We start from the raw sequence: 24,861 nt of genomic DNA, 5'->3' as shown, positions 1-24,861 counted from the left end.
AGTGCCGAGGTCGATCCTGTGATTCCGGTTGGAGCGTAGCTTCCGGTTCACTGGCGCCCCGACGACTCGACTTCGGTGCTTTGAGTTCTACTCGGCTAGTCCCCGACGAAGGATCTAGCCTACACCGGCGATGGAAGTTCTCCCGTAACCGTCGCTTCCGATACCCGTGAACGGATCGATCAGCAGGATGCCTGGATCGCTCCAATGATTCCGGTTGGAGGATGGCTTCCGGTTCACTGGCGCCCCGAAGATCCATACCGAAGCTACGTCGCAATCTACTCGTATAATCCCCGGCGGTCGCGGCTGCCTGTTGTTCTGCGCTCCAATTCAGCTGCAAGATGCCCGCGATCTGGAAGGTCGCGGTCGACACTGCGTTCCAGTTCTCCTCGCTGTGGCACATCCTCTGGACTAGGTTCTCTGGTGTAGTTTCTCTGCCACATACATCCAGTAGACCATTCTTTTGTATCGCAAAGCGGGGACAGGCAAACAGGACGTGTTCTGTCGTTTCAAGCTCATTTGGACAGCCAGGGCAAGCAGGAGATGCCGCGTAGCCGAACCTATGGAGGTACCATCTAAAACAGCCGTGACCTGTTTGGAACTGCGTCAGACCAAAGTTTACTTCGCCGTGGGGTCTGTCGATCCATCCGAAGACTCTTGGAATGAGCCGATGTGTCCACCTGCCCGTCAGCGACCAGTCTCTTACGCCTTTCGGTACGCACTGATCACGCGAAGACACATCAGTCTGTGCGTGCTCTCCAGAAATTTTGCAACGCAACCAGTTTTCCACCATGCTGATCGAGTGTGATGCGCTCAGTTCAACCTCCGATGTATTCTCCGTAGACTGCCAACGTGATGTCGTCCGCGACCCGACTACCTTGACGCCCGTGGGGAGCCTCAACCTCAGTACTGCATCGTACATTATATTCCACAGGAGCGGGCCCAGGATGGATCCCTGTGGTACTACGGCCGTGATAGAAGTGCTGCGTAAGCCTTCCTCGGTCTCGTAAAGCAATACCCGGTTCTGAAAATAGCTTTCCAGAATCTTGTACAGCCCATCTGGTACTCCCAGTCGAAGGAGGGAGTCAGTGATATCCGCCCAACAATCACTAATGAACGCGTTTTTGACGTCAAGCGTTACTACCGCGCAGTAGCGAATTCCACACCGCTTATGTTGAATAGTAACCTCCGCGGTGGCTACCATCGATTTTATGGTATCCGCCGTATACCTGCCTTTGCGGAACCCCCACGCCGTTGCCCATGCGTTGAAATCTCCTGCTATCACGACTGGTTTTTTACCCACCAGGTCAATGGTCAGCCTGTCGACCAGTTGGGTGAACTGGTCTATTGGCCACCGCGGTGGGGCGTAGTAGCTGCAATAGTATACACCATATATCTTCGCAATGACTACTCCCTAGGCTTGTGTTGTCACCACTTCCTGAATTGGATAATGACCCGTGGTCCGGATGGCCGCTGACCCGGACATGCGAATGGATTCCTGTGGAACGTCCACCCCTCCTTGCTCCTTAATGGCCGTAATAACCTATTCGACGCTCGCGATCTCGTCCAGCCGTTTACTTGAAGTGTCACCTTGTTTTGCAAGGCTCTGACTTCGACTTCGTCGCCTAGAACTTGCTGGGCTAGTGCCCCGAGTTCTGGTGCTCCTTTTTTTAGCACTAGCAGCATCTCGCCAGCTCTAGTACGTCTAATAGAGCGAACCTCCTTTCCAAGGTCGGCAAGCTTTGCCTCGCTCCGCATTGCCTTGAGGACGTCGGCGTATTTCTCCTTATCTGTTTTGACCAGCAAGGCTTCCCCTTTGTCCCTAGCCCTTCTCTCGCGTTCTACGGGGACTTTCTTCTTTTTCTTCCCGGTCACTTTGAGCCAGGGCCGCTCCATGTCTGGTCGGTCCTTGTAAGGATTCTCCTTATCCTGTCGACCCTTCTCACCAGGCTCGTGTATGATGTCTTTACTCGGGTCCGGGGACCGAGTAACCCGTTTGGGATTGAGACCTCTGTCGCAATTCTTCTCCCTGCCGTCAGCGACGCCTTTTGATCGCGCGTTTGTGAACTGGTGAGTCCCTGGCCCGACTCGGGCTACTCTGGAATGAGAAGGACTCCGTTTGGGTGTGGAACCATAAGTCTTTTAATTTGAATTTCGGTTTATGAAATTCGGTTGTGCCTTCTGGAGAAAACGATTGAGCACCTCTATTCCCGTTTCGAAATCGGAATTCGGATGCCGGTCTTCTAAGTCAATTCATATGATTCGAATATTTTGAAAACCAGTGTAGCCATCTTTGAGAAATCCTAGTAAGTTCCAAATAAAATTTGTGTGTACCTTCCGGGATCGAAAAATGAAATAAGTTTATTTGGTCATCAAATTCAATCTCCGAAGGAGGAAATCGGTTCGTTCAATCTGCGAGAAAAATGAGCGTCATTATTTTAATTTCATTACACATATCATCCCGTAGTTCCGGAACCAGAAATCGGATCCAAATGAAATTCAGGAATATTGTATGGGAGCATAGGACTTTTTATATGAATCTAAGAACCCGGTTAAACCATCCTCGTGAAAATTAATCTTTCAGAAATTATTGCTGTAAACAGTTTAAAACATTACAATTATAAATTTTGTTCGAGTTCGAAAATTCTGCCGTCTTTCTAATACATATGTCATATTCGAACGATTATGTTGCCGAAAACGAATCATACTGAAATCGAAACGAGGAAAAATGTCATGAAAAAACGTTCTGTTCAGTCTTTTGGGTGCATAGAAACAACTTCATGCATACCTTACCTAACAGCTATAGTCCTGGGGTGTCCTTTGCTGTATAAAGCATACGTCTCCACGTAACTCGGTCTAAGGCCAGCCCATCAAGGCACGAATGCTTCGGAGATCACCCCCCACTTGATCGATCCACCTTGCTCGCAGCGCATCTCTTCTTCTTGTACCAGTCGGATTAAATTCAAGAACCATTTTCACTAGGTTGTCATCCGATATCCTTGTGACATGCCCAGCCCATCGTTGACGTCCTATTTTAGCTGTCCGTACGTTGCGTGATTCTCCTAGCAGCTGTTGCAATTCGTGATTCATACGCCGTCTCCACGTTCCGTCTACCATCTGCACTCCGCCATAGATGGTCCTCAGTACCTTTCTTTCGAAAACACTGAGGGCGCGTTGGTCCTCTGCCAACATAGTCCAGGTCTCGTAGCCATAGAGAACAACCGGTCTAATGAGCGTTTTGTAGATGGTTAATTTCTTGCGGTGGCGTACTTTTCTCGATCGAAGGGTTTTTCTGAGTCCAAAGTACGCACGATTCCCTGCCAAAATACGTCTATGAATTTCTCTGCTGGTGTCATTATCGGCGGTCACCAGTGAGCCCAAATACACGAACTCGTCAACCACCTCGATATCGTCACCGTCTATCAATATTCGTGGTGGAAGGCGTAGTGTTTCTTCTTTAGAGCCTCTTCCCCTCATGTATTTTGTTTTTGACGCATTTATGGCCAGACCGATACGCCTAGCTTCAGCTTTCAGTGCGATGCAGGTTTCCATCATCTTCTCAAGATTACGTGTCACAATATCAGTATCGTCAGCGAAGCCACTCGTGTCGATCCTCGCTCTTCGAACTACACCTTCCAAAGCAATATTGAACAAGATACAAGAGAGTCCATCGCAAGGTGATGTCGTTGCCTTCTCCGAGATTTGAAGCGTCCCAGATACTCGAACGTAGCACAAAACTCTATCCATCATTGCTTTGACCAATCGCGTCAGTTTATCCGGACAACCGTATTCGTGCATGAGCTGTTCTCGATCGATTGTGTCGTATGCCGCTTTGAAGTCAATGAATAGGTGATGCGTGGGTACGTTGTTTTCACGACACTTCTGGAGTACTTGGCTTATCGCGAATATGTGATCCGTAGTGGCGCGGGCTCCAGTAAATCCCGCTTGGTACGGCCCTACGAATTCCTTAGCAATTGGTGATAGACGACAGCAAAGGATTTGGGAGAGTACCTTGAAGGCGGCGTTCAGCAATGTGATTGCGCGGTAATTGCAACAGTCTAGCTTATCGCCCTTTTTGTAGACGGGACATACCACTCCATCCAACCATTCCTGCGGTAGAATCTCCTCCTCCCAAATTTTAGAAATCATCCAGTGCAGCCCTCTAGTCAGTGTGTCACATGACTGTAGTCACCCTATTCTAGAAGTCGACTCGGGTGACGTGACAGGTTTATTACATGGTGAGTGAGATGGTGAACCTCAAGTGACGAACGATTCATTTTCTCAAACGTCAAAACGAGTGGGAAATGTTGCCGGTTGTGAGATTAATTTTGGAAATGTTGCCGGTTGTGAGGTTTAAATTTTCTCGATATAAATCTTTAGTATTGAATTTGTTTTCGAATTCCGGTTTGTTTTTTTTTCGAATCACGAGTTCCGTTGCCGTTAGTTAGTATGAATTGCCGTTAGTTGGTATGAATAATTAATTTCGATAATCCTGGAAATCACTACAAATTACTGGCCTTAGTAAATTTCTGAATCGTTTGCAACTATCGGTCTTATTTGCAAAGTACGCTTCTGAGGAGCGGAATATCAGCTGTAAGATTTGTTTATTTGATCTAAATTAGGTATTAAGTTTACCTACATTGCAGTCCAGACCACTGCCACTCATTCGAATAAAATGCTTACCGGAGGACAAAGGCCCGTTGTAACATTCTATGAATAAGATTTATGAAAGAATTGAACTGATAATGTTTTAAAGAAAATGTTTGAAAGTAATATTAAAAGTATATGCATGATTTTATTCTAGTACAAGTTGTTTATTTTTAGTCCGGTTGTTAGTCTGAGTAAAGAGTTTTATATAAGCTTTAAAAACTATGATATTACTTGTCAAAAGAGACACTTATTATAGTTGTCATAAAACAGGTAGTGATTGAAAAATCAATTACAAAACTCCTATAAATTATAATCAGAACCATACGGCATTCGAATTGTTACCAGAGTATGGTACAGTGTGCTGGTATTAGAATCTTCATGAAGCACAGATGCCCTGCGTATAATGTTCTATCTCGTGGTCTGAACGTCCTTCCTCTCACAAAATAATTCATACAAAGCAACTGTCGTCATGAAGTTGGATAGTGCTGAAGATTAAATATTCAGTTTACGCCAACAGACTGATGATTAGCTTTTAACGATCAAATTAAGGTTGTAAGTTTCGACTGCTATTTGCTGTTAATAATGACTTTGAGCCACATAAACTATTGCACATCACTTATTTAATTCGTGTCAAATTAATACAGGGTAAGAATTCTTAATTATACTTGAATATTATAAACAGAAGTAGCAAGAGCGCAGAATTAGCGATGGTGATGTGGTGTTCTAAGAAAATACTGCAAACAAACTAGTGCTTTATCTGTTAGTTGCTCGAGAGAAACTAACTCCTGCACTCCTGTTACTTCTATAAAATCAAATTCCTGCTAAATAGCTTTCAATTGGGTTTAATCGAGTGGTGGCGCATGAGAGTAAATCAACCAGCTGGATGAAAAATAAGTCTGTAATGAATAATATTCAGCATAGAATATTTTTTCATTGAATATTCATTGCATATTGCTATGGCTTGTTGAGAGCTGTAAAAACACATCTCCCCGTTACAGCAAAACCTTCATTTGAATGTTTAAATTTTCGGCAGTTTAGGGACAAATTTGGAACTTTTTAACCAACCCGTCTTTCCTCTTATTCTTTCGTAGACTTTTCCAAATACCCCTACCCCCCTCCTTTGAAAGTCTCCGTAGACTTTTCCTTTTCACAAAACATTATGGAAATTTTGTTACCTTTATTTTCGGTGAAATCATTATCTGAATTTTATAGTTTGCTTGAGAAAATTCATGAACACGACTGACAAAAAATATCCAGTAACATTTTAACTAAGTGTTTCGAGAACGCTTCGAAATAGTGTTTCCAAAAAACATAATCGGTCAGTAATGTTAACCTTTCGTGAATATCGTCAAAAATATCGTGACACTACTGAGCCTAACAACGAGGCAATTTGTTATTTAGCCTTTGTTGAGCACTAGTCAGTAGCAGATCGAAAACAGTAGCTAGTATTCTGTACAACGTTATTCAAATGAAATGTATGCACTTGAAAAACTGTGTTCATCACCTAAAAGACAGCGTACAGCATTCTTTTTCATGAAATTATGTGAAAGAGATGAAAGCCAAAATAATTCAATTTTCTCAAGAACCACTCTACCAGTTTTCACAACTTACGTTCAAATGGAAGATCATACAATTCCAAAGAACCGTGCCGAATTTTATCCGGATACATCTCCGGAACTACAGGCTGGTGAGGAGAAATAATTCAATTTCATCCAAGTGTTTTATACGTGACACACAAAAATCGAACAAAGTACTTCTAGATGTCATATAATTCATCAGTTGCGCACGTCTGGTTACTTGATGACCAAATCCATTGATTTCGGGTATGCCAAATTTCAGTTACAGTTACCGAAAAAGTGATCATAGTTCTCCTAACCGGAAATCACTCCACTTTACCAGAAGCAGCTGTCCATCTGAAAATATAAACAAATATAAGAAAGGCATCATCACACTAATTGAAACACTCGCTCTAACCTGAAAATTTTCCTAGGCCCAGAGATCGCTGAATGAGTTCTGAGATCGGATGTTTACTTTTTGAATTAGTCGAAGTTTTATGACATTATCTGTTACAATAGTTTTTGCAGTTGTTTCTTAGCACTTAAAAGACAACGTACAGCACCCTTTATCATGACATTTCGATTTTAGCACGGTTCGTTTTTCGCAACATAATCATTCGAACATGACATCCCAAGTAACCACAACGCATTATATACCTACATTAATTTCACCTTATATAACTTCAGTGCGACTCTCTATAAATGCCATACAACATTAGGAACTTTTATAATTTCGATTTCGTCTAACATTCAAATAAATGGTCTTGAGGTCCCATAAAAAACATCAAACATGGAACGCACTCCTAAACCCCGAAATAATTGAAATAGTTAACAATCCATCAGGCGAATTCAACTGACTTCGGTTACACTGATTTCCGAATTCCGTTTCCGAAAGTATCGGGAATAGATAAGCTAAAAGAAGACCAAAATTAAACTAATAAACAAAAATTCAAATTAAAATAAACAAAATTGATGAATTTTATCCGATTCCGACTTCCAATTCATGGGTGATGAGTTTTTAAAATTCAAACCGTCATAGAAGATGACGACACCAAAACATCTTCGAAGTTGGGCTCAAAACTATTTCAATTTATTCGTCATACTAATTCATGGACATACGAACTATTTTGGGTTATGCTAGTATCTGAATACCGTGTATAGTACTTCCTATAAATAATGACAAAAATTTTAAAGAGGAACTCACTTTTACATCTCATGGAATGCTTAATCGATTGTCAGAAGTTTAGATTGTAAGGAATAATTTTAAAGCTTCATGCAATTTCTATCTTCAATTCGTCTTGCAGTTCCAAAATTTTAATAATTTATTTATTAAGATAATTTCATGAAAACTCAACACAACGAAGAATATTCGGGTGACTCGACTTATCTCACCTCACTCGACTCGCAGAATAAGAGCCAGTGCCTCTCCTCCATGTCTGAGCAGCTCGCTTGGTAACTGGTCATTGACCGCGGCTTTGTTGTTCCTCAGCTTGCCGATCTCCTCACTTATCTCTGACAAATCGAGTGCTGGGAATCTGTCGTCGCCTGAGCGTGCATCCACTGTGATGTGAGGCCTCTACGTGAGCGGAAAACCGAGTTCTGACTGTTCCGCGCCTGTTTGTATCGTTCCTCGTTCGCTTTCGTGCGATGTTGCACCATCCTCACCCTTGCTGCATTCTTCTCTTCGACCAACTGCTGGCATTCGCTGACAAACCAATTATTTCCTCGATTCGATAATCTTATACCTAGTATGTTACACTGGCCTGTACATTGTCTCCCGGCCTATCTGAGCGCTCGTGTCGCCGATGACGAATTTCATATCTCGCCGTGGGCTGCTGTCGTAGGTTCCTTCCTGCTGCGCGTAAAATGCTTTCTTCTCTTCATCGGGTCTCGTTTCATGTGGGTAGTGTACGTTGATGATGCTGCAATTGCAGAAACGACCTTTAGTCTTCAACGCACAAATCCATAAGCAGTGTGCCTTAATATTATATTATATTATTGAATAAAAAAAAAAAAAACGCACAAATCCTGTCGCTGATTAACTGCCGTACATTCATGCGCTGAAGCATCTTGCCCAACACTATGAAGCTACGGTACCCACCTTTCCACACCTTCTGTCCCGTCCAACAAAGTTGCTGCAGTGCTACGACATCGAATTTCCGAGTTTGCAACTCATCGTGTAGTATTCGATCGCACCCTGGGAAACCAAACGATTTACAGGTCCATGTGCCGAGCTTCCAATCGTTGTCCTTTATGCGTCGCCTAGTTCGATACCGATTGTTCCGATTCGTATTGATTACTAGATGGGAAGGCGGTAGAACCCAGTTGACATCGGTCATAAGACATACGTGGAGGCGTGAGATGGGGACTCGTGAGTGGCGACTCACCATTTGACGACCAATAAATGTCTAAGAATGTACCTAGATTTAAAATGAGTATTTAAGTTTGTGCGATGTAAGTTATCGAAGACCAACTGAGACTTGACCAGTAGAAGGGACATTTTCGTTCAAATTCATTGCACACCCTTGTTACATCTTCATAAATTTTATTTTTCAATATTCGATAGTTAGGATTCCTCTAGTTTATAACCATTATTTGTTATCGGCAATAATCAAATATCTCACAATTCTTCTCGATTAGCAAATACTATCACTATCGATTCTAGTATAAGTTTTATTCACCCAATATCAGTGTGTTTCTCACCGGTCACCGTCAGCGAGAAAAGACTCTGCTCTGCCTGACGCACTCTAGAAGGCCCTAAAATACACTCCCTTATACTCGCCTCTGCAACTAACCAGATTCAATAGACGTTTAAAAAATAAAATATATAGGCTTTCCGCTTCATATGTCTTTCCATTTAAAAACAAAAGAAAGACCTAGAAAATGTATGTATTGTGTGTATGTGTAATAAATTAGTTAACGTTAAAATTCTACCTTTTCTAATCCACTCTGCTCGTAGGGTAAAAATCTCACACTTTTGTTAGTTGTCACAAATCCATTTTGTTTCGTTCTATTGGCATTTATAAGCACGACTACGCGACTACGATGACGACGACGACTACGGCTAAGACATGATGCATTTGCTTTTTTGTTTTCTCTCTCTTTACCCTAATAATTCGGAGTTTTTTTCCCATATTTTTTGCGGATAGGCAGTTCTTGATAGATTCTTAAACGATCAACGGAAGTTTAACCTGGAGAAGGTACGTAATCGAAAGCATGAGTTTTTTTTTGCTACGGCTAGAGAGGCTTTTGGCGTTTTGGAACTGAATGTGATTTTGATTCTTCTAATGATAGTTTCGTCCTAATTTTGATTACTCGCTTTCGGGTTCATCGCTAGACGTGTGAAGTATCGAAATGCTTTGTTTTTTTTTAACTTTTTATCTTTCTTTATTTTTATGCTGGTTTGCTTATTACTAAGTTTATTTTATATTCTATGGTTTTAGTAATATACGACTTGCTTGGATTTTTTTGTTGTTCTAATGAATATAACCACTTTTTATATAACGTTACAGTGCATTAGTAAATTGTTTTTTTTTTTTTTGGATTGCTTCGCTTACTTGTGTTTTGTTCAGTTGCATCAACTATCATTTGTTTAAACATTGTTTTGGCTGACTGAGTGTGTAGCTTCCGGTATTGATGATAAAATACCGGAACAAACGAAAGTCTTCCGATCAATAAAGTAAAACGTAAAGCTCAAGCTCCACAAACAACAGGATCGTCATCATCATTAAGCAACAGTGTCGGTAAGCAGGTTTTGGTTGGTAAAAACACACGGACCAAGGTGGGACGACGAAGAGTCGCTCGCATTCATCATTCCCTCCGAGAATACTGCGACTCAACCGGAAATCTCAATATCATAACAACAATTGCAAAAGGAACTATTCTCTGTAGTTTTGCTTAAAACCATTCGTAAGTCTAAAATGCGATGAAATCTTTTTGTTTTTGTTTTTTTTTCTAGTATGAGAAACAACTGAACGGTAAATCAGATGGAAGAAGTAGATCAGATCGTCAATAATAGAGGAATATTGAATATAAAAATACCAACTGCTCTTCTAGTCTATTGTAATTATTGCTAAAAACTGAGGTTTTTCAAGGTTTCCGATTTTACGATTTTAATTTGCTTTGAATTCAAACCGAATTCCGCTGCTCACTGCTGGTTTCGTTTATTTTTTCTTCGCTGTGTATGAAATTGAGTCAGTCACTCAGCTATAATTTTACCCCCTCCCCCATCGAAAAGGATAACAAAAAAAATGCTAACCCAACAACCGTCGGAAGTCAGAACAGATGGAACAGAAACCTTGCACAAAACATGGAAAAAATCGTTAAAACAACCGAAATGATCAAGATAGAAGAAATAACGGACTTCCGGGTGGTCTGCCGTGACGAAACGGTCGTTTCAATCTGATCCGAATCACGATCCGATCCACATTTCGTGACCATCACGCAAGCCACTGACAAACGTGAAGTTAGTTAGACACAAAGAACACAGAACAAAGGAAAAGAAATAGAGAAAGAAAAATAGCAAAAAAGAGAGAGAAAAAAAAACAAAAGTTCATTAGTTTTTCCACTTTGTCTTAAGTAAATGCAAATGAAACAAAGCTAGAAAATCTTTGAATGTGCAAGGAAAATATGCTCGAAATACCACAATGTTCAATGTTGTCCAAAATTGTATACAATAAATATGTTATTTTGCTGCACGCTCAAAGCCCTACTCAAAACAAGCGTATTCGATCGAGACCAACTTTTTTTTGCCACCCTCTCCCCCCAAATTCCCGACCCTTTGGGATAGGAAAAAATAGTCCGACACAAGTCCTAAACATCATCGGCCACTTCAGTAGTACCTGCCGTATGTGGTGTGCTTGTGCCGACCCCGTTCTTCCTTTCGACATCCTCCGGACACTCAACCTCCATTTGCTGTCCGTCGTTACTTTTATTGCTGGTTGCTAGGGCCGATGCCTGCGACTGTGACGCGTCATCGGCGTCATCGTCATCGTCATCATCGTCGTCCTCATGTTCCTCTTCAATCAGCTTCCTGGCTAGCTTGATGGCCTCGAACTCATTGTAGTGCGCTTTCCGGCGACGTTCAAACTCCAGCTTTTTCTTTTTCTGCTCTTCGGTCAGCTGTTCTTCCTCTTCGGAAGATTCCTCATCGTCGTCCGAAATGCCGTCCGGGCGATCGGCGGCCACGCGAAGCCTAGAACAGATAACGTAAATTACCAATATAAACATACTAATTAACTACAATCGCAAGCCGAAGGTCAAGCACGGCCACTCCAGCTGTTTTTGTAAGTTCCAACACAATCACACCATAATCCACTCTCACACGAAAAAAAAAATCTCATCATTATAGTAATTGTAGTAGTTTCTCATCTTTAAATATACTCACTTTTCCGCGAGCAGCTCAGCATCCAGCTGGTCAATGTCATGTTGCTCGGCATAATTGAACGGGGTTTTCGGTTCATCCACCTTCATGTGCCCGTAGTCCTTATCTGGCGGATGATAGGTCTGCAGCACATTCAGCTCGTCAAATTTGGCACTTTTCCGGTGACTGCTGCTAGAAGACAGACACGTTAATCACACCTACCAACAGAAATCGTCAAATGCTTACACCGAAGTAGCACCGGATTGATGGGTCGTGTGCTTGTCGAAGCTGCTGGATGACTTCAAAATGCCTTTGCAAGGCTTTTTCGCATCCGGTGAGTCCGTGTTGAGGGACATCTTACGTACTCTCGATTCTGCGTTAATTTTGACGATTTTCTGCGTTACGTTTCACTGAAAAGACCGATCGTATTAGAACAAGGAGAAAAAAAAATCCCGTTTATATTATGCATGCATTCTCTCTACTTGATGACAAATCCAACAACAAACCTACATCGACACTTTTAACGTTATTATTATTGTTGTGCAACAAATTTCAAGCTCAATGTCACAATCTAAAACAATTACGATAAGGCGAGAGGTTGCCGTTTTGCCAAACTCACCCAGAAAAAAAAACAGGCTCCTCCTGCGGCCTTTCGCGGTGGCACTGAATACGAGGCACCCTTACAAGCGCAAGAATTCACTGATGGTTTGTTCTTCCGCAAGAGCTGGTGCCGTTCCGTTCGTATCACTTGCGACGCCTTTGATGGAAACAAGGAAAAACTCACTCCTATTTATCTGAATAAATTGCATCAAAACACTGGGAATTTTTATTCTTCACCAACTTTTACTGCTTTTTGTCGGAAGATTTTCTTTTGCTTTCTCCTATGCGGAATAGCTCTCGCTTTGAAAAAAAAGGGTAGATGCTATGTGACGATATTTTTTCGATATTTTCTGACAGCTCAGTAGGGCTAACATCAACGGAGGGTATCTTGCCCGGGAATAATGAATGCGATCAGACTCTACACTCAAAATAAAAATCACTTAGTATTCAAATGCAAAAACATATGATTATTTTCCATAATACTTTGCACGTAAAAGTTACTTTTTCTATATATAAAAGTCATATGTGCCACATAATAAAAATCATTGTTGATAACACGTATGTTTTATGTGAATTTCACTTACCTATTATTGGAATATCACATGTGTCTTATTTGAAATTCATGTATTGATTATCTGAATTTCATTCCACTTCCATGTGTTTTTCTAATGGTAATCAAACGCTAATCTTTTGACTTATTTTCAGTACGGCTGGTATTTATTATATGAAATTATTTCACGTTTTCTTTGTGTGAGATATATAATTGAGTGCGTTTTACTTATTTTTATAATAACAAATATCTAAGCAAAATTAAAAGTTATTATTCCTTACACACTGTTGCGTCCATATCAAATTTGCGTTCCGTTGCATATATGAAGCGAAAATGTCGCTGTTGTCCGACCGTCCTGTTCACAGTTGAGCCTATTTCGCATTCTAAAAAATGTTGAGTATATTATTTTCATTATGTTCTTCGATAACTCGTATAAACTTACGCACAAAAACTCAAGCAAACAACTTGCAATTCTAAATCTGCGAGCACTCTCGTCTATGTTACTTGCCACCATTTTCAATTCGAACATTTTTTCACAGCTTACAATCACGTAATTTATATTTGATTTACACATGAAATGAAATCTGCTTACGTGCTTCACACATAAGGTGCAAGTACTTAAAAGTGATCGAGATTCAAATTAAGAATTATAAATGAACATATAAATGTTACATGCTGCATATGAATATAATGTGATAGGCATTTTTCAATAAGCATGTGATTTTTCACATAAAACCAATGGGCGATTTTGGCTCAGTGTACAATTGAATTTATTGTACACTTGGTGTTTCAAACAATATGCAAACTGTACATTTGATTGTTTTTTAAGGAAACATTTATGAAAAAAATTAATGATTTGAATTGTTACGATACTTAACAACCCATACATTCTATTGCAAAAAGCATGTTTACAATTAATTGAATAGTGTATAACAATACATTAAAATATTTTGCAATGGTCAAAGCAAAAGTATGACAGGTTTTGTAACAGCAAATCGTATTGTTTTTCTACAATATTTTTTATTCGGGCACCATCGCACGGGATTACATTGAACAATTGAATTTCGAGTCGGCGAAAAATTTTCGTTCGGAATTCCATGTGGAAATCATTATGAATTCCAAGTTAATTCTAGTTCCAGTGCAACAACCGATTCCGAATGAATTTTGCCTCTAACTGGTTGATTCGAATATCTATTGGAATTAAGTAAGAAGATACGGACAGAATTGTCAATTCATTTTCTTGTTCTTTCCCGATTTTGTACGCTTTCGCGCTGATTTACTGTTTATTTCCAAATACAAAATTTATACAACTGAATATATCAATGTAAAACTTCAAGTTTTTGTAAATATACAGAACCATTAAATAACTCTAATTGGAGTGTAAAGAAATGGCGTAGGTCGTCTAGAGCGAAATATCAATGACATCTATAATGTCACTGTCAATCGGGTTGAACGAGCACAGATTAATGTCGTTTTCGAACCTGGTTTTTATATCAGGTTTGCTCGAACCCTCGTTGCTAAGTGCGAAATCAACAGTGAAAAGTGTTTGTTTGATGAAACTACCCTGGGTCAGTTTCAGTTTTCTCAAGCAAAAACGACATAAGAATACATTGCTCATTCCGCTATTTCGATAATGTAGGTATACATGTCAATTGTATTGTATTGCTCTCATCGTACATCTCATGTATTTCTCTCATCGTACATCTCATATACGAGAATCGATGTGGACTTGCACGGACTTGGCGCTAGGCCCGCCAAAAAATACGTCGCTTACGATTTGTTCGTGAAATGTGAGAGCTGGATATCTTGATATTTTAAGGTTTTTGATTCAATATACAAGCAGAAAAAATGGAGTTTGTTTAAAATAACAACAGTCAGTAGGTTTTTCAAATATGATATCTGTTAATTTCAAGCTAAAATATGATTGTTTTGAAACAATTTATCCAAATATCATTACACCACTACGTGGAATTGAACAGGATTATTTTCTATGTTAGGCACTTGTTCAGGTTCTGTGCACACATATTTTGACCGTCTTTCCATAAATAGATAACGGAAAAGAGTTACCAAGTTAGATGAATAATAATATTGTGATTAAATGGGCTGTGAATCATTCTGCGAGTTATTCGAAACCTTTATCGTAGGATAACGATACCCCCCTTTATCCCAACTCCATTAGTTATCTCATATACGAAATCTGTTGTCTCTGTTGGATAGATCGACTTCAAGAGTAAGATGAAATTAATAGCATTCTTCGCGAGATTTCGCATCACCGTAGTATTGCTTTTTGAAGCCAAAGCAAACTAATGAGATTGCATTGATACAATAGCCCTAGTTACAATCTAACATATCAGTAGCTATTTTCTCCGTTGTTAAAAAGATTACTGCTCAGAATCACGATGTAAAATACACTGGTGGCGGGATAAGACATTTTTGGTTGTGTTGATAATTTTCTCACGAAATCAAGTATGGCGCACCGGGATTCAAACATGTAAACATAAACAAACGACCAGTTCAGATCGGGATTTCACTTCTATGTTACTCCGATTGTCGCGCATCCTGGCGAATCTTTGCCACTAATTGAAAATCTGGACATTTTTTCTTCAAGGGCTTGCAAGGTAACTTCGAAATATAGAAAATTGTACACACATCCGATTCTGTTCATTTCGTTGGAGGAAGGATTTGGCGGATTGCACTGTGGAATCTATTACAGTTACCATGGATAATGGATAGATTGTGCTGTGGCTGACATTTCAAATGCTGGTAATGCTCTAGATGATTCCGAATTGGATGAGTAAAATGTTGCACTAACCGATAATTTTAATTGATAAACAATGAAGACCACACGTTGATTGTCGCTTAACCGATCGGTTAACCGATGAATACATCTTGGTTTTACAGTTCATCATCGATCAAACAATATCTGCCTGTAGCTCTTCAGACTCTTAAGTATGGTTTTATTTGACTTATTACATTTTTCTGACACAATTTATTGTCATCGGTTCAGCGTTTTCACTAGATAAGTATTTGGCGAAAATGATGTTTTGTCAACACCACAAGGAGACATCAATCCATCGTGAAACATCGAAGATGACAAAATGAAATCATTCCTGACTACCGATGTTCATATGGAGGTCGAGCGAATCGATCCATTTGTTCGCTCGAATTACAGTGGAATCCATCGGTGGAGAATGTTACCAGCCGAAGTTTGAGATTCCGAATGTTTACTGGGTGCATCCGTTCGAGGTTAACTATGAGCGAGTTGGTCATACGCTGCTTTACTCTACGATACAGGCTTCAGTACACCCGTTAACTCACACACAGTACGAACGGTTCATTTTAAGTTTCTATTCGTAGTACGTAAGTGCTTTTTTAATGATGATCGACGTGTTTCTGATCTTGTTAGTTTTTTTTACAGAAGGAATGTGCTGTGGTCACAATCTGGCTTAATCAATGCCATTTGCTTCTACCGAATCCGTTTCGGGAAATTTGTCTTAACCGGTACTGCAGGGTTTCAAAAGTCTCTATATCCGAAAAAAACTGCAGTTAGCAACTATGTCTTTATAAAGTATGTTACGCTAAACTGACTTGGCGAGCAAACAAAAAACTGTAGTCTTTTATTCTTAAAATCTTATCTTAGTCTTTTATTCTTACAGCCTTTTAGTCTTAAAATCTTACCAGCAGCTAACTTTGACTTAAAACCTACTCAAAATCAGCATCTCAACATGCATCTCCGCATTTTAGGTTAGGAGTGATGACTCCTCAATATTTAGGTAAATGTAAGACTGTCCAATGCATTGTCATGACAACTTTGGCAATGCTCGCTATCTATTTTGTACGATCAAATCAAAGTTTGAGTAGATAACAACCCAATTTTAAGTATAGAAGTCACAGAAGTAAATTATGTACTAGATTTTTAATGTATGTTACAGGGATGGAAATAAGCAAATTTTTTGATTCACAGTAAATGAAAATAGTCAGTATTATCATATTTATTGTAGATATTATAATACATTTTTAAACGAATGATTTTTGATAAGATAAATTTTGGTTTTACTTAGAATTTAGAAAGGTCTTTAATTTAAATTCCCACAATTCAAAACATAATCACAAGTTTAGTTTTGTTATCCAATATTTTAATTCACGGTGTTCGTTTTTTTTTGATTCACAATCGGAAATCTCGATTCACATTCTCGAGCTTATTTCCACCTCTGATATGTTATTTAACAACTTTCATACCAAATTTCCAATAAAACTTGATCCTAAAACTTTTAAAGTCAAAGAAGAAGAGGAATGAAATGAATTGAATTTAACTCAATGATTCTCACTCATTTCCGATTTTCCGACGAAATTCATTGAAGTGTTTTTCCGCACATTCGGATTTGATTAGAAATTAATTACGTACTGGAGAAGGGATTACTGTGTTTGTTTTACGAATCCCAGATTGAATTATTTTAAATTTTTCCTCATTGTTGAAAAAATCCCGGAAGCATATACCAGATTGTTTAAAAAATATCGACAACCAGCGTGTTTCACTTTCTCATGAGACACATAAAAAATGAAAGCGCTTCCAGAATATGAGAACCAAAACAAAACTGAATCAAACATGCTTTGGTTGTCTGATATTCTGAATATTTTTAACTTCAATTTATAGTGTTTAATTTATTTACTATGTTGAGCGCGTACTTGCTGAATCAACAAAAAATAGTTTTAATTAAGGGTAATTAATCAAGTTTAGGTTAAATTGAATAGTTCAGTGTTTTTTTGCAGATCATTTCGGAATAGAGAACACATCCTGTAAAATCGTAAACGGATGGCTGCACGAACAGAAAGGTAGCAGTGCAGTTCTGAATATGATAGAATCCCTTAACGAAAACGGTGCATTTCTGTATGTTCGTATCTCCAAGCTGGCCCGAACTCACGACCCACCGGAGTTGTTTCGATTTGTGAACGCTTGCAAGCGAAACAATTCCGTAAAGTATCTGTTTCTGTGGGCTACCGAAAAGAACATTCGGCCGGGATTTTTGGTGCCATACTTGGAGCACATGGCCGGATTGATACTGACCATTGTGGACGACAAACATCTTTCAATATTGACGAAAAAACAGGGAGGTTCAGTGAGTAACAAATTCTACCAGTATCAGATTTTGGGCGGTAGTTTTTCCGTAAAAGAATCTAAAAAGCCCGATCGAACTAAAACCATTGATGGCGACCAACCGGCCAGTATCGATCCGGCATCGCTGGGTACATTCAAAATTGGCGATCTGAAGAAGGAAGAACAGGAAGCAAAAGATTCGCTTATGTTGCCGTTCGAATTGTAAGATGATCGGTTTTTTTTACGGTACAGAATTTTTGTTTAATGGAGCATTTTTTTCAGCTACAAAACAACATCGGAAGGAGGCAAGGTTCTGTATCATCCCGATGCCGGCGATGACCTGGACGAGGAAGATCCCGACGATGATTTGTTGATATGAAACAAAGTTTTTTTTTATTGAAAATACATTTTTTCTTTATTTGTTTTTATTCTCAACAATCGAAAGCTTGAAAGTCTAGGAAAACAAAACCTGCCAGTGGAACAAGAATTTTGAGAATCTTGTTCTTGATAACATTGGTTTGAGAGTCGAGTAGATTTAAGAAATTTTATACTCTATTTGTTCAAGTTTTTGTTTTTGATAATACTTTTTCTCAATTCAATTCTTATTTGTCAAAACAAAAGTTACTATCTACAAATGCGTTTTTTGTCCTCTAGAAATTAGTGCACGGAACAGGATAAATGCAGAGTTATACTTTTGGTATTCTAATAGACTGAAGTAAAGAATTCAAAGTGCCATTTGTTGGTTGGCAGTAGTTTAAGTAGTTTTAGAATTAATTGGCAAAGAAAGCGATATTCTGGAATTCAGTTGTATTTCTTCGCCGTTTTTTTAGTGGAGACACAACAGGAGCAATGATTTTATGTAAGGCAGAATGAAACGCGATAGAAACAAAACACATGTCATACTTTTTGAATGGCACTAATTTGATTGGTTTTTCAGTACTCTTGTATCTAGAGTATTCTCCTATTCACAATTAAATGCGTTGTTATTTTCTACAAGTAATACAAAACACGAAATGCACGTGGCGAGCACTGGTTTCACGCAACTAAAAACTAGGTTTCAATAAAATTTCAAAACAAAACAATACCTCTTACCATCGCTAAAACTACACAACACTCGGGTCGGTTATCAACTTATAAAAACTCCATCCCATCGGGATATTTCTCGGTAGCCGTGTTGATGTCACTCTTTGGATCCGGTGCCAAACTGCTCCAACTGGTTCTGCTGCACTCTTCCAATGGTTGCGTTTGTTCGTTTGTTGAAATACTTGGCGGTACGATTCCATCCTTCCCCACCCAGCAGGTCTGTTTAATGGTAAAAAATTGCGACACCAATGTGTCCAGCTTTGCCTGTTCCTGTTCTTTGGTAGTCTGATTGGTGTTGGCGATTGACGCGCTGTCACTCACCAGAAAGCGGGTAATTCCGAGCAGTGCTTTCTTGTGGACCAACTTCGCTGTCCATATACCCGGGGGCAGCGGTTGTCGCAGGTTGACAGCCTTGCTAAAATGAACTAAATTCTCCGGCGGTCCAGAAGGACTATCTTCAATGACTAGCTCGGCACTGTCGGCCAGTTCTCCGCGAGGATCGATCCACAAAACTGCCAGCGTGTGGCTGGTCGTGTTCTTTTCGGTCCGTAGTGCAGCCAGTCGGAAGATCAGTACCAGTTCGTTCTGACTTCCGATGATTCGCTGGAAGTTGCGAGACAGTTGTTCTTTCTGGTCGAAATCGGTGCTCACTTCGAGTTTCGTAAGACGTCGCCCGAGGGGAGCCGATTTTGACACTTGCGCCGAATTGTTCGGCTGAACTCGCGTCTCCAGCAGAACCCGTTGACTGCCGATGGTGGCCTCGTAGAGAATCAAAAATCCTCGATAATTGTCGTGATCCAGGTAATGGTTAAGCTCTCGTATCCGAAATGGTTCCTGAAATTGATTCATCCGGGCATTGGCCGTTATCCGTAGGATGCTCTGAGCCACGTTCAAGGTGGCCCCATCCGGCGATCCAGCTTGATCTTCATAATGGTAAAAGTTTTGCCAGTACGAGTGAAGATTCGGATAGTCCGCCGGGTACGGTCCGTGGACCCATTCTTCGAGTTGCAAAATAACTTCCTGATTAATGATCGGTTCGAATTTTCGTGCAAAGTAGAACTGCTTCGGTTCCGTTCCCTGCAACTTGGTCCAATCTTCCGGTTTAAAATCATTCGGACTGCACCCGCACCAGTCCACTATCTGTTTGTACTGACACTTGCAACCCAACCGCCGTTTCCAGTTGGTCACGTGTAAATTATTGTCCACATAACTGTTGCAAAACTCGGAATTCCGCAGCACAGTATGAAAAAAGGATTCCGCCGGTAGAATTGTTTGTTTGAAAATCACCAGCAATCCCTCGATCAGCTCATTACTGTTGGTCCGTCCTTCCGTTACGTACTTTGCGAAACTTCGTGACAGGCAAATCCAATCGCTTCCACCGTCGATTTGTACCCCGGACGGCAAAACCCGATCCCCAATTCTCCACATGTGATTATCACACTCCACAAACGTTCGGTCCAGTCCTTGCTTCTGAATGAACCGCTGAACTTCCCGTCCGTGACTTCGCACAAAGTTTTTTCCTTGATTTGCACTCAAAAACCGTACCAATTTATCCAGTGTCTTAACGGGAAAGTCACTTTCACTTAGATTCAACACAAAGTCCCACTTCCAGGTGGGTGTTTCCACCAGCAGGTATTCCATGGATGACAGCAACATCTGCAGCAGAGACGCACCACCCCAAATAGTGGACCACCGGTGGCGCGACAAGCGAATGTTTGGAAAGTTACTTTCCAGCTTCAGCAGCTCTCGGTAAAGATATTCTTGACGCTGTCAAAAAAATATTACATTTCAACTTTTTCTCAATAATATTAATGCCTGAATCTAGGATTTACCGAATCAACGTGTATGAAATAATAGTGCCTAGGACTGTACAATGCCTTCAGTAGTCGATAAACTTGTCGTAAAGCTCTTCCGTTCAAGGTCAGCAGGAATGCAATCCGCGTCGGCTCTTCTCCAGCTTTTGGTATTATCTCCGTTGTTTGGGCACTGAACTCTACAATTGTACAACAGTTTTATGCCTTATTGAGAACCCAAAACACATTTCGAAAGTCTTACTAGCAATTCCTGTTTCGTAAACATTGGTGGTGAAATAACCCCCGCAGGCTTGTCTCGGATCACCGGAACATTTCATATTACAGCTAGAATCGGGCAATTTTGCCGAAGCCTTTGGTTCTTCATTACCACAGAAACATTCGGTACTATAAAAAAAACAAATTTTCAAGCATTCGCCCCCAACAATCCGAAACCAAACTTACGAATATTGCACACCGGCGTACTGAAAGCCCGACTGCAGACAGAGTTGAATGCATCGCTTCGGAGAATTGTTACTTTTGAAGTTGGTATAGTAGCCGGATAGAATGCGAAAATTTTTCTCATCCTGAAAGCATCCCAACGCTCGGTTCGGCACGTAATCTTCGTTGGGGCAGAAATTCGGTAGTCTCTTGGGATAGAACGTACCCGCCCGGATCGCACAGGCAATGTCGACAATTTGCTTCTTACAGGATTGACTTTTGGCGCGATGGATCGCCGAAATTGTTTCCTTGCTGAGAATTTCACACGGTGGCACGAAGCTCAAATCGTTCAGGTTCAAATACGTCCGCCCGGGCTCTTTCCGAGATTCCGGTTCCTTAGCGTGACCATCAACCGCTCGATGCTGCTGCTGCTGATCTCTTAAGGGACCCGCCGGGTCCTCATCGTCCGCGGATAAATTGGACCCAATCACCTTTTTGACATACTTCTCGTACAAACGCTTGCTGAGATCACGTTCCTCGGTGCTGTCGTTTCCGGAGACGGGAATTTTCAACAATTTATACGCAAGAAAAACCTGCGCTCCGACAATCAGCAGTCCAATCAGGAAGAAAACCTTGTATCGACGGAACCATCGCAGGGCCAGCGTTTGCAGCATTTCTAGCCACTCGCATAATCCTCGGCACCATCTATCCGCTATCAGGTCATCGAAACCTTGGACGGAATGGGAACAGCAATGTGGATGACACAAATTCACTGCAACGCAATGTGAGAAGAGCGAACACCTCTCGACTGGCCCAATCAGTGTTGATAGGATGTTTCCGGTTTTTGGTTGATTTAAGATTGCTCAAAAGAAAGATACAGAATACACATCAGGAAAAAAAAGCTGATTCGCGCACAAAATACAAAGCAAGAAATCCGAAACTCAGCAGACAGAAAGACGTGGGGAAGAATCACGAAAATTTCGACTTAATAATGTTTGACGTTTCTCGTTTTTGTTTTGATTGTGCGCATTTGATGTTTATCGTGTGCACAAAATATTAGGGTTGGCAGAAGTTTTGTAGAGTTCTTTTTTGAGGAGAACATTTTCGAGAATTTTAATTCTTGTCAACACCTGACAAATGAGGTCTAGTTTTGTTTAAATTTTATGTCAGAATGTTTCAGTTTCTGATTGGCAGATTTTGATAATTCAGTCCTCCCAACGCGAGCCGAAAAATTCTCAGCACGACTCGTTAAGTTGCCATTGTTGATTTGTTCGGGAAAAGTGAGAGCTGGATATCTTGTTAATATGGGGAGTCTCAAAAAAGGCCGAAATACACACTTAGAAAATTTCGCAGAATTCGGTAATTTTTACCGAATTTTCAACAGCTGAAAGTTCGGTAATTAAATTGATTACCGATCGATCGGTAATTGCTGAACTGTCAAACAACTACCGTAAACTGTGAACCAAATGGATCTAACTGATTGTTTGGTAGTTTTTTGTTTGTTTGTTTTCCTTTGGTTAAAGTTCTGTATTTTCGGATTTCAAAAAACAACACTAATTCACAAAAACGAATGCAGAAAATTCCAACCTGTTGTGGCTATGGTTTTATTCCACGAAAAAAGGGTCAAATGTTCCGGCTGACCGGAATTATGAGCGCCTTCCAAAACACTGCACAATCCATCGAGTCCACCAGAAATTACCCTCGAACGATTTGTGTAGGCAGCAAGTGGACGAGTAATACAAAATTATTTTCTGCCTTTTAAGTAAACAAAAAGCTTTTAGTGGTTCTAATGTTTTAAATACTTTAGCACCTGTACCTCAATCCATTCGATGAACTCTTCAATATTTTTTTTCGTTTGGTTAATAAAAAGACACTTACTGAAAATTTTAATAACTGTTTGACAGTTAGTTTCACGACAATCAGTTTTCACAGTAGTTCGGTTATTGGAAGATAGTTTTACCATACGGACAGTATGGTTTTTACCGTACTCGGCGATTATTCAGATTTACCGTATGAATTGTATAGCTATTTACAAAATTCAGTAATGAAAATTTACGTAAAACTGATCGTCCGGTAAAAATTTGCAAAATTATTGTAAAATAAAACTCATGTACCGAAATATCACTCATTTCTATACATTACCGAAATTTTTCGTCAAAAATATTACCGAACAAAGAAATTAAATCTTAGTGTGTACGAAAGGCGGAATAACAAAAGGCCGACGATGTTCTTATCTACCACATAAAGCCGATGCATAACAGGCCGAAATATATATATATATATATATATATATATATATATATATATATATATATATATATATATATATATATATATATATATATATATATATATATATATATATATATATATATATATATATATATTTATATATATATATAATGGCAAGTACACACTTAAATTTTTTAGCTGAGTCTCGGCAAAAAAATGCCGAGATTCGCACAGCCGAGTAATCAGCAATCATCTCGGCAAAAATAAAATAACTGAGCGTCTCGGCACCCTCAAATTTGACAAACGTCAAACATCGCCGAAATCGCCAGCATAAGATTTACTGTTTGCTCAGTGAAACGTTCGCTGAATATTCGGCAATCCAATAAAACGAAAAAATGAAAAAAAAAAAAAACAAATTACATATCGAATCATCAGTAATTAAAAATCTAGTCAATTAATTTTGTTTGTAATTTCTAAACATTATAAACACCCCATTCAGGATCAAAAATTCATTTTATTAACACTTAAAGGAGGCTTACAAATTTGTTGCCAGTAGTGCTTAAAGCCTCTACCTTAAAACATGTAGCATAATAAAAAGCGGCGTTTCCGGATGCGGCCACCTTGAGTCGAGCTGGAAATATGAAAATAAAAATAAATATACAAAAATTTTCAATATTTAATGATGCATATACGGTATTGTTCAAAAAATAAACTTACTTTGATCTATTGAATTTGTCCATGCATTGGGTTATTTTTTCGCATATCCCCAGAAGTTTTGTCTCGAGGACTCTTTGAGCCCCGTGTGTTTTTCCCTTATAATGTGATCTGATAAAGTCGCTTTTTGTAAAGCGAAACATGTCACCATATTTATTCAGTAGTTTTACTTGCAAGTGATTCCACGTTTCTTCGAAGATTATCCATTTTTTCACTCGAGAATTTCATCAGAAAATAATCGCGCAATGCGAAGCGAAAATGTAACGCGGCAATAAATGACAGCTGTCGTGCTGAATCTCGGCAACAGCTAGCTCATATTCCGAAATCTCGGCAAACGTCTCTGCTGATGTCGGCATATCTGTTGTTTACTGATAAATTCAGCAAACAATTATGCCAAATTTCGGCAAAGTGAAGCATTTTACCGAAATATCAGTGAATGCATTTAACGAAGTTCAGAAACATGCGTATTGATTACTGAGCAATCAGCAAATTTAGGTGTTGCTGATCAGTTTCGGCATTTTATTATGCCGAGCTCAAGAAATGGTTTTAAGTGTGTAAAAGAGTTACAATAATTTTCTCACGAAAAAGTTACATTTTTAGCCGTAATCCACTTGTTGTCTATAATTAAACTACATATTAGTTATAAAAAATTGATTTCTTTTATTTGAGTAGAAAAGATATTTATTTAAATCTGGCATCCTTTCCTTCTATACCTACAGAGTAGATCAACATAAAAAGAGCCTAGCTCTTTTTCGATTTGTTTTCTTTTATGATTCCTGTGTGAATTATGA

The 24,861-nt window shown here is 39.7% G+C and overlaps 3 protein-coding genes across 4 annotated transcripts; 1 reads left to right on the top strand and 2 right to left on the bottom strand.

Moving 5' to 3' along the window:
- Nucleotides 1-8,728: 8,728 nt before the first annotated feature.
- On the bottom strand, nt 8,729-12,489 carry LOC131439613 (protein phosphatase inhibitor 2). Of its 2 annotated transcripts, none has more exons than XM_058610854.1 (5): nt 12,185-12,489; nt 11,812-11,975; nt 11,590-11,757; nt 11,045-11,397; nt 8,729-10,654 (listed from the first exon to the last, which is right to left on the bottom strand). In XM_058610854.1, exons 2-5 carry the CDS (start codon nt 11,919-11,921, stop codon nt 10,479-10,481), a joined length of 807 nt encoding a protein of 268 aa, XP_058466837.1. In that variant the 5' UTR covers nt 11,922-11,975; nt 12,185-12,489; the 3' UTR covers nt 8,729-10,478. The 2 variants fall into 2 exon arrangements, with proteins under 2 accessions (XP_058466837.1, XP_058466838.1); XM_058610855.1 differs by having other exon boundaries at nt 11,590-11,754; nt 12,185-12,486.
- A 4,806-nt stretch (nt 12,490-17,295) lies between these two features.
- On the top strand, nt 17,296-18,215 carry LOC131439614 (elongator complex protein 5). Its single transcript, XM_058610856.1, has 3 exons — nt 17,296-17,435; nt 17,486-18,032; nt 18,093-18,215. The coding sequence occupies exons 1-3, from the start codon at nt 17,387-17,389 to the stop codon at nt 18,187-18,189; spliced, it is 693 nt and encodes a 230-aa protein (XP_058466839.1). The 5' UTR covers nt 17,296-17,386; the 3' UTR covers nt 18,190-18,215.
- A 658-nt stretch (nt 18,216-18,873) lies between these two features.
- On the bottom strand, nt 18,874-22,123 carry LOC131439610 (xylosyltransferase oxt). Its single transcript, XM_058610849.1, has 4 exons — nt 21,149-22,123; nt 20,949-21,091; nt 20,726-20,886; nt 18,874-20,660 (listed from the first exon to the last, which is right to left on the bottom strand). The coding sequence occupies exons 1-4, from the start codon at nt 21,796-21,798 to the stop codon at nt 18,942-18,944; spliced, it is 2,673 nt and encodes an 890-aa protein (XP_058466832.1). The 5' UTR covers nt 21,799-22,123; the 3' UTR covers nt 18,874-18,941.
- Nucleotides 22,124-24,861: the final 2,738 nt, after the last annotated feature.

The sequence above is a fragment of the Malaya genurostris genome, chromosome 3, assembly GCF_030247185.1.
Source record: "Malaya genurostris strain Urasoe2022 chromosome 3, Malgen_1.1, whole genome shotgun sequence".
Classification (NCBI taxonomy): domain Eukaryota; kingdom Metazoa; phylum Arthropoda; class Insecta; order Diptera; family Culicidae; genus Malaya; species Malaya genurostris.
Note: the sequence above shows the minus strand (reverse complement) of the source record. Positions and strands in the feature narration are given on the sequence as shown.